The sequence below is a fragment of the Pseudophryne corroboree genome, chromosome 1 (genome assembly GCF_028390025.1).
Source record: "Pseudophryne corroboree isolate aPseCor3 chromosome 1, aPseCor3.hap2, whole genome shotgun sequence".
Classification (NCBI taxonomy): domain Eukaryota; kingdom Metazoa; phylum Chordata; class Amphibia; order Anura; family Myobatrachidae; genus Pseudophryne; species Pseudophryne corroboree.
This window is the reverse complement of record NC_086444.1, coordinates 400,257,001-400,267,517: the sequence shown is the minus strand read 5'-3', so window position 1 is coordinate 400,267,517 and position 10,517 is coordinate 400,257,001. Positions and strand designations below refer to the sequence as shown.

The window sequence follows — 10,517 nt, the reverse complement described above, 5'->3', positions numbered from 1 at the left end:
TCAGTTTACGCTCTGCCTCATGTGGTCAGAAAAATAAATATAAATGTAATGGACATTATGAATCAAAAATCGCCCGTCACAGTGCTTTGTACTAACATGCGTAGCATTATGGAGCAGAAATTTTCTTTCATTAATTTGTAATCTGTGTAACGTAAGGCTGGTATTCATACCTCACCTCATTTTGATATTTGTCCTCTCTCTTGTGGACAGAAGGATTCCAAATGTTACTTTACAAAATGCTGAGAGCTGCGTTTGAGCCCAAATACTTGGCATGTGGTGCACTAGTGAGGCAATCCGAACATGCTGACCCAAAGTCAATCACTAATCTTCTGAAAATGAGCTGTCTAGCAGTGCAGCAGAGCAGTGTATGATGTGCTCACTGACCGCCCAGCACAGGCTATTCATGTGAAATCTGATGGAGACAATGTGATAGACACAGTTGCTGCCTCAGCACCGTTATACTCTAAAGCTCTATTCACAGCTACCATATATATATGGCCCACCTCTCCAGCAGGGTATGGTCATTCTGGAAAACAGTCAGCAGAAGAGGTATAGTGTCTCCACACACTTTATGGGTGCTTGGCAAATCTCTGGAGTTCTACATTTTTAGGACCATGGGATGTCCATAAGTCTGTGTTCTGTTTTTTTTTTAATGCTATGACTGAAAGTTGTTCCTGTTATCTGCTACTGTGACTCTTCTACTCCCTCCAGGGGTGATGGTGGCTTTCAAGGTGTATTGATAATTTGAAAACAGGAAATGATTCACACCTGACTGTATATGATGGTCTGATGATTGAGAACCTGAATGTATTGGCTTACAGTACCATGCATATTGGAAGTTAGACAGTCTAGGTCACATCACTACATAGAGAAGCCTTTTTATTACCCGGAATTGTCCTCCAGATTTCTTTTAATTAAATATGGGGAACTTGTAAAAGTTTAAATATTTCTTCATATGGCCCTGTGCCTGTGTTATTAGGCAGTGTAGAGTATGTGGATTATAAATTGTAGTACCCATCTGAGAATCGCATGCTATATGTATAATAGCTAAAGTGTGTTGCTGTTGATATTAGCATAATTTGCCAGTGATAATGTAGTTCTTGATGATGCAGATCACATACCTCTCAACATGACCCTCTCCAGGAAGGACAAAATCCTCTGCTCCTGGACTTTTCTCTTAATGTGCGATTTCCGCGGCACCTGTTTTGAACAGGTTATGTGAACTTATGGTGTTATAGCACAGGTGAAGTCAAGGAGCAGAGCATTCTGTCCCTCCTGGAGAGGGTCATGTTGGGAGGTTTGAGATCAGGATGACAGATGTCGCTACTAGGAATGGGTACAAAATACATGACTCTCTAATTGCTAAAGTACATTCAGTTTTGAGACGCAGAGAAAGTGCGGTGTGAATTCAGATACTGAATTCTGACACAGCAAACGTTGACATTTGCAGCTTTATACAAAACACATAAGCACTAGGAATTGGTTAGGGGGGGTTTGGAGCTATTTCTACCTCCCTCTTTGTTCCATTTTTTCTAGAGATGTGCAGTTTAGATTTGACTGAATTTTCATGCCAAATTTGGATTCCAAAACATAATCTTTTAGTGCCAAAACTTAATTGTTGTCCATGGAAGATGACGTTAACTCACCAAAATGTCATCTGCACATTCTGGTGCTAATCGTGAGTTGGGAGTGAAGCAAAACGGAGCAACTATGCAGCTTGGTAAAAGCATATTGCAGTGCATGTGGGGCGGATGTAACATGTGCAGAGAGATTAGATTTCAGTGGGGTGTGTTCAAACTGAAATCTACATTTAAATTAATAAAGCTGTCCAGCATTTGTGTGCTTCATACAAAAGCATCCAGTATTTATCCTGCATGCTAAAATAATACACGTATTTGCACCCCTAGCACTGAAAAGTATTTTGTTCCGGGGCAAATTTACTTGCTTTTTGGCTTTGCTCCCATATCAGAATCTTCCACCTCTTTTTTTAAGTATAGCGGAACGATAAAAGGATAAAAAGTGTTTCTTTTTCTCATTTAGCATTAGAAACTCAACTCACCTGCTGAAAAAAAAAGTCTGAATTAACTAGTACCATAGTTTATGGCAGATTTATTGATCTGTGATTGTTTGAATTGATCTTTTGCACTTTAAAAAATATATAAATATTTTATTGGAAAATTAGGCTGATGTAGAGATGGACGTATTGATGTGTGCACATTTGCAGAGCACAGTTTGTATGCGTTTGCACTGTACATGCTCAGAAAATGGGTGTACTTAAGTACAGGCCATGCAGAGCCGTATGCTTTTCAGTCGCATCAACATTTACAACTGAAGAGACAGAACTGGGTGTGATGGGCAATTGCAAATGCAAATGCACTCGCTGCACATATGGTTGTTGTTATGCTCTTGGTCACGTAGGCAATGTACAGTGATGGCATTGCCACTTACTGCGGCCAGTGCATCTGCAGCATCTAATATAGGGCAGGCACACTTACAGAGGATTGTGTCTAGTGCCACACAGGAAAATATGCTATTCCGCGTATACAGTCACATCTCCAGTTGTGTAACACTCTACTTGAATATACACATTTATTTTTATGTACGTTTATTTTATTGTAGCAGTAGTATGTCTGATTTGCTGCACTGCATTTTCTGTCAACTGCTCATATATGTGAACTGAGACATACCTATGATGAGGTAATATTAATTACAATTATGGGGGATGTTCTTGCCCCCTGCAGGTAAGTGCGGCTATATGCTGCACTTATGGTACCACCAGATTCACAGATTTTTGTTTGCAGTCCCATAGAGCTGTGTACAAAATCAGCAAGTCGGGGGTGAGATTGGACCATCGGGGGTGGGGGAGTTCTGCTGTTGTTGCCGGCATTAGACGCCATTGTAAAAGCAACTAGCCCTCTTCACTCCTAATTCAATTGACCCCTAAATGTTTAGCAGCGCCAATGGCAATTAAGGTTACACTATTTTTTTTTTTACTTTTTACACACATTTCAGGTGCCACTTTGTCAGCATAATGACAAGGAATGACCCTAACTGCCCCTCACATGAAATAAAAGGAAGCCACGCAGCCACGCCAATGAGGGCAGCCTCAGTTTGTACATTGTAGAATTGTGTTTCCTACATCAGGAAAATCTACTCTCCTGCCACCGTTTTTTCACATATGCCCCCTCTGTATGCTTGGAATATAAATGTATTCTGCACTGCCTATAGCTCTGTGTGAAGTATTGTTGCATAGTTACGCTTATCTTCTGTATGGCTGTTAGTACGCAATTGTTATTCATTTACATTTCCAGATACAGTATACTTGATATTCACTATCATTACATTAATTGCAATAGGATTTTTTTTCTGGAAACCACCGAGTGAAACGTGGAAATATATATAATAATTATTATTATTATCATCATCATACTTGATTTATACAATGCCTTACAATGGAGAAAAAAAAAGGACATATATAAAACGGTATTCAGTCAGTTTACCAGCTGTTGGGATCTCGGCGTTCAGGAGACCAACGTCGGAAACCTGACACCCAACGATAAACCGACAGTCGGAATCCTGACACCGGACACATATTCCCACTCAGTTGGTGGATCCACACCACCAACCGAGTTAAAATAGAACCTGTGGCAAGCACAGCGAGCCACCGGGGCCAATGAGTGGTGAGTGTAGTGTGCTCCGCTAGGATACTTGCGGCCTTGCTGTCGGGATTCCGGCAGACGGGATGCCGCTGTTGGTATAGTGACAGCCAGCATCCCATCGGACAGGATATCGTATGTATCCCCATTAAACAGGCACATAGAAATAAAGAAAAGCAGACTTGAAAACAAAGGGTAGAGAGCAGGGTCGGACTGACACACAGGGAAACAAGGTACACCTATGGTGGGTCCACCTCCTCCTCTAGTGATTAGGTTCCAGACTCTATCCTAGTGCCCTTGAATAATACATTATACATATGTTACTACACAGGACTAAGGTGTATTTGCCACAGTGCATTACTGTTATTAATGTAATACATTATAATGCATGCACTAGCAGTGTTATATATATGTATATAACATATATATATATATATATATATACATACATATATATATATATATATATATATATATATACACATACATACATACATACCTTGGCGTATCTATAATGGGTGCAGTGTGCGAGACACTGCACCCATTTGTTTAATACTTACCTCTCTGGAGTCCCCAATCGGAGCCATCCCTTCTAGGCAGCGCAATAGAGTCTGAACACTAGGGGGAACAAACTCTATTGTGCCTGCTGAAATCTCCGGAAACGTGGCACGGCAGCCATTTTTCCAGAATTACGCACATGCGCATTAGGAAAATCTTTGGGAAAATGGCTGCCGTGCCGTGTTCCCGAAGGTCAGTACATGCACAATAGAATCTGTGCTCAGACTCTGTTGCCGCTGCAGAGAAGAATGGCAATGCCGGGGTACTCCGGAGAGGTAAGTATTAAAACTTTCATGCAGAAGGCTGCACACGGACCTCCTCCTCTCTTAAAACTCCCATATATATATATATATATATATATATATACAATGTGGGTGTCTGCAGTGTTGGGAGCCACAGTCCACTGACCCCTAGACCACAGAATCAGGCGGCACTACACGGATTTAGTGTAGCAAGTGAAACTTTATGAAACAGACAGCATGAAAGTCCAACGTGTTTTTGTCAAGGACACATGGTGAAGCAAACAGTGTGAGAATCGTTCTTACCTTAAATACCCTGCTCTTGTCAGCACAGTCAAAAGGGTGCGGCGGGCGGGAGAATCACCGGCGGCTCCGGCATTGGGCCGCAAAAGATGCCGTCACCGTTGCTAGGCTACAGGGAAACATCAACACCCGGCGCGTCCCGCTGCTACGCTGCAAAGCAAAGGCATAATTAAATACAAAGTGTAAAAAGTGATACATAAAAACAATAAGAGGAAACAAAGTAAAGTTTCCAGCAGTGTAAGTGATAAGTTAAACAGTAGCTATGCAATTATATGACCGGGAAATAATGTAAACATATTTAAACAAATATCAACATGTGTGAAAATTAAAAAACGTTAAAAAACTTTTTGAGTGCCAACTATACCCATTGAATATATATATATATATATATATATATATATATACATATATATATATTCTATAGATTGTAAGCTTGCGAGCAGGGCCTTCCTACCTCCATGACTGTTTGTTATTACCCAGTTTTGTTTTATCATTGTGTTCAGTTGTAAAGCGCAACAGAATTTTCTTGCGCTATATAAGAAACTGTTAATAAATAAATAATATATATTTAGCAAGGGGCCAAGACCATGCACTCTCTTATGGTTAGCCAAATATCTGTGGTGGCTTGCCACACCTTAAGCATGGGCCTCTACCACAATATTCCCCGGTGGGCCCTTCATGGCCCAGTCCGACACTGGTAGAGAGGGTCCTACTCATGAGAGAGCTTACAGTCTGGAGGTACTGTACTGTACTGTAATGTGCTTACTTACTGTATACCTTTACCGTAATTACCTCAGAGGGACCCTCCAGTGGTGACCAAGTAAAAAAAAGGGCTGTTTTTTTTTTTTTTTAAATTTCAGTTTACTGTAACTAAAATTGTGCCTCTATGCCATTAATTATGTGTATATGATTTGTATTATAACCAATTCACATTACACGTGGTGTCAGCCAGTAGAACATTAATTAGTGATGGACATTTTACTGTCCCACCTGCCAGCAGCCTTTGTAGTTATACAGACAAGTGAACTTTGAGACCAAAAGTTGTCTGGATAACTACAAAGGCTGGCAGGTGAGACAGTAAAATGTCCATCGACCTACATTCTCATTTGATCTAAAGGTCATTACGCCCATACACACAGATGGTTTTCATACTTAGCCTACAGAGTATTAACATCTTGGTGTTGTACACAAGTCATTGATATGTGAGATGAAATATAAATTCATGAATCCACTTTACAACGTATTCACATTTTTTTCTGGATAAAGTCATACAATTATTAGTAAATTAAATATTATATTAATAATTACATTTTTATAATTGACAAAATTAAAATCAGAAATATAATGATGACTATATATTTTGAAACAATTTTTTTGGTTGTATTTTTTGCTTTTGTTTATTGAAACGGTTTATTCCCAGGACATATGTCTGCTGTGAGTACATTTAAATTCATTTACTAAATTACATCTGTCAGCAATGTGTTCCAAGCATATGTTCCTGTTTCTGTAAATAACATTTTCCACCATTATTATTTATCTGACCAACTATTTATGTATAAGGTAGAACAGTAACAATACAGTATATACTATATACTGTATGTGTTTCAGACTTTTATCATAGGATCTTAATCTTGGGTGGGAGTCGATTGCAGGGAATGGCCACAAATAGATGTCACAACGGTCAGAAAGGCGTCACTTTGCGAGCACCAACATCACAATTTGCGCACTGAATTGGCAATGTTGGGGTTCCATATTCTATCATGAATGTGATCAGCCGAACATTGCGGAGCATTGAATATGGGTCTTAGACTTATTATAGAACTGTGATATTGTCTATTATTATAGCCAGTAATAATCTGTTAACTAAAATAGAATAATCAGTTACTTTTCTGTTGCTCATCCCGATAACATTTTTACTAATATATCTTTCACTCATTTTTTTCCGTATTTGCATTTTATATACCCTACATTCCTAACACCATAATTGTTTTTGTGTGCCCAAGAAAGCTTACAAACAATTTTCACTGAAAGACATTTTCTCTCCCCAGGTAAACATGACTGAGCCACAGAGTACCCCAGAACAGATGGCAGCTGGCAAGAGCCATGGTGGAATTGGCGGCAGCTACAAGGTAATATATGCTAAACCACTGATTCCTCAGCAGTCCCTCAGTTTGCCTCTAACGGGACAGAGCTAAGGACTGTATCAAATTTCTGCCATTAAGGGTGCAGGGCCTGTTTAAAAAATACTGGTCTGTATGCAAGTGTAAATGTTATATGTACTTGTCTAGGTTATGCATATGGACAGCATAGATATATTATACATACATGTGGTAGGGTTAACTACAGGCGTGTAGGGCCTCAGAACAGCATATGCACTGATTTGCAGTGAAGGGCACATTTTGCATTGGTACAGAATTTGCAAATAAGCAAATCATGTTGTACTGCAAGGCTTTACCAACCGCGGGATCCCGACGGCGGTACTGTATGCGGGCAGGGTAAGGCGAGCGCAACAAGATCCTTGCAGGCTCACTGCGCTCGCCATGCTGCGGGCTTGGTGGCTCGCCACCCACGAGTTGGAATAGTCCCTGCTAGTCAGTATGCCGACTGTCGGGTATTAGAGGGGGGTGAGATGTAGTCGTAGGTAATGTGACCAGTGGTTGCTGATTAGGTAAGCCAGGTCCAAATTTGGAATTAAGATTCTATCTTAGCTATCACTTCACCAGGAAGGCCTCTTATCCGACCCTATATCAGCTCAGCTGATAAGGGGAGCACATGCCCCCCTATGAGGCCACTATCCCCCCTCCCCCTCAGTAACCGGGCCCATGGTCGCTCTAGGAGGCCCTGGTTATGTCATGTTTAGAGGAGTGGTGCTCTTATGTAAGTGTAACAGAACTGTATAATGTCCAGTATTAAGTAAAGGGTGCAGTTTCCAATTTCTGCACACATTGTACTATAATTGTATTATGATCATGCCATGTTGGGATCAGTAGTGCTCTTATGTCTGTATAGTATTTTCCTGACAGAATTTTGGATTCTAACAATGTAATTGAAGCCACAGTGGGAGTTTGTAGACCATCCCGCCCCGCAGACAGCAGAGAAAAATACCGGTGAGAATATAACCTGTGGAGAGGGCAGCAAGCCACCGTACCCGCAGCAAGTCCGCAAGGGGCTCTCTATCGCTTGCCCCGCTGTCGGCATTCTGGCGGATGGGATCCCACTGTCGGGTACATGACAGCTTGGAACCCGTCAGCTGGCATTTCATACTGAACCCTCATGTAATGTATAGCACTGAGCATTATAATCAATCAAATATGGTGTCACCACATCCTGGTTTAATTCACACATTTCACACCGACATGAAAATTGCAAATTTAAAGGTGTCGTCAGGGGCATAACCAGCACATACTGAAGGGGACCCTGACCCAATGAGTCCTGAGAGACACCTCTCCGCAGCAGTCGTTCATTTTATGCCTCATAAAGTGCCCTAGTTCATTTTCTGAACCACAGTAGTGCCCTAGTTAATATCATGCCCCATAGGAGTGACCTAGTTTATTTTTTGAACCCTCATAGTTCCCTAGTTTACATGATGTCACATTGGGGACAATTCAATTCAGCATGGATTGAACAGCGTCGAGAATTAGCTCCTGGTGCTATTCAATTCAGCGCGCTGTTATGTTGGAGAAGTCCAGTTCTCATGGACTAAACAGGGTGTTTTGTGAACCAGCATTCTCCGACTTAAGTGCCCGGCACAATGAAGTTTCCGCCATGCTAAGGGCAGAAAACAGCATCGCGCCAGCATTTTTGTTGGATTTCTGCTTGCAACACCGGATGGGTGTGAGAATAAATCCTCTTGGCGGTCGTCACAGCGCACTGAATTGAATAGCACTGAGAGCTATTTCCTGATGCTACTCAATCTGCGCTGAATTGAATTGACCCCATTGTAGGGTTACCAGTACACATTATGCCACACAGTATCCTCAGTTCACATTATGACATACAGTATCTCCAGTTCATGTTATGCCACATTATAGTGCCCATTTTCATACTATGCCTCATTAGAGTGTCCTCCAGTTCAAATTATGCCATGTTACAGTGCCCCAGATTATATTATGCCATACTATAGTGCCTCCATTTCATATTGTGTCATATTACAGTACCCCAGTTTTTATTATGCAACACTATATTGCCTCCATTTCGTATTGTGCCACATTACAGTGCCCCAGTCCTTATTATGTATCGTTATAGCATACCCACCATTAGGACCCATTTCATTAGGTACAAAATGCACTGTTCCTGGACTTCCTTGCGAGGGGTAATTGCAGATGTGGGACTGTAGCACAGTCCAACATTCTCATAGGGGAGCCACACCAATTGCCAGTGAGTCCTGGCCAGCGATGTATGGTAGTGTCTGGGGTGGCAGTTGGTGTGGCTCCCCTATTTGAATTTTGGACTGTCCCTGGCAAGGAAGTCCATGCATTTTGTACCTAATGGAATGGGTCACGTTTGAGGGTATGTTATAGTAGTCAGGGACGCATGAAGAGAAGAGGGGTTCCATGAGCAGTTTCCATCTGGGCCCCCTCCTCTCTATCCAGCAACTCCGTACACTCTGAGAACTAGAGTCACTAGGAAATTCTAGCGCTGTACCAGAGTCTAGTGGACATTTTCCCAGTGATTTTTCCTATTGAGCATTCGTGAAATGCTGGGAAAATGGGCACTGCACCATTTTCACAGTGACTCATGCAGCGCTGCTGTCACCGACATGGGACTCCGGAGGTGTAAGTATTCAAGAAATGGGTACAATGTGTGTGGTGAGGCCCCCCTCGGATCAGGGGACCATGTGCACCACAAACCTGGCACCCATTATAGATGCGCCACTGATTATAGTGTCCTCCACATTACAATGAGCAGATCAGATTAGGACACATTACAGTGCCCCCTTACCATATAACATCCACTAAACACTCCTCTCACTAACAATGTAATGTCTCACAATTCAGGCTGGACAATAGATCAGACCCAATTGCTTAGAGTGCAAATCTGTAAAATTGGTAAGCAACTTTATAACCTAGGTCCTGAACCCCCTAAGCCCCTTGTAACCATAGCAATGGCACCCCTTGCAACCACTATAGTTACGCCTATGAGTGTCGGTATTATAATAGTTGTGACCTAGTTTCCGCTAGTACTTGTCTATTATTTTTGTATCTTATACCCCTTTCACACCACACAAATAACCCGGTATATTGCCAGGTCAACGCGGGTCGATGTGCGATGTGAAAGAGGTAAATCCTGAATTCGGACGACCCAGTATTTCAACCCGGGAATAAAGCATGGTTATTCCCGGGTTGTTACCAGGTCAGGTGCAGTATGAACAGGTTGCCGGGTCGATGCAACATGAGACCCGTTCACACTATAGGGAGTTGCGGCGCTTGGAGACTATCTGATCTCCAGGCACCGCCTCCGCACACGTCACCACTGACATCACCAACCCGGCACTTTGCCGGGTTGGTGCTTGGTGCCGCCAGTCTGAAAGGGGTCTCAAGGGGGTCGCACCTGGGAAGGACCTGTGTACAAGTCCCGGGTGCGACTCGCTTTTGCGATCTGAAAGTGGTATTATTTATAAGGCTCCACAAGGGCTGCCAACAAGATAAATTCATACCTCCCAACACGACCCTCTCCAGGAGGGACAGAATCCTCTGCTTCTGGACTTTTCTCTTAATTTAAAATTGCCATCACCTGTGTTGAACAGGTTAATGGATAAGAA

The 10,517-nt window shown here is 42.1% G+C and overlaps 1 protein-coding gene across 1 annotated transcript in view; it reads left to right on the top strand.

Annotated features, from left to right (window-relative positions):
* The first annotated feature begins 358 nt into the window (after positions 1-358).
* Positions 359-10,517, top strand: part of CRYBB3 (crystallin beta B3) — a 42,037-nt gene continuing 31,878 nt past the window's right edge. Inside the window, exons 1-2 of the mRNA XM_063913218.1 lie at positions 359-549; positions 6,805-6,885. Of these exons, the coding sequence (XP_063769288.1) occupies positions 6,811-6,885 (75 nt within the window). The 5' untranslated portion in view covers positions 359-549; positions 6,805-6,810. The remainder of the gene's footprint in view (positions 550-6,804; positions 6,886-10,517) is intronic.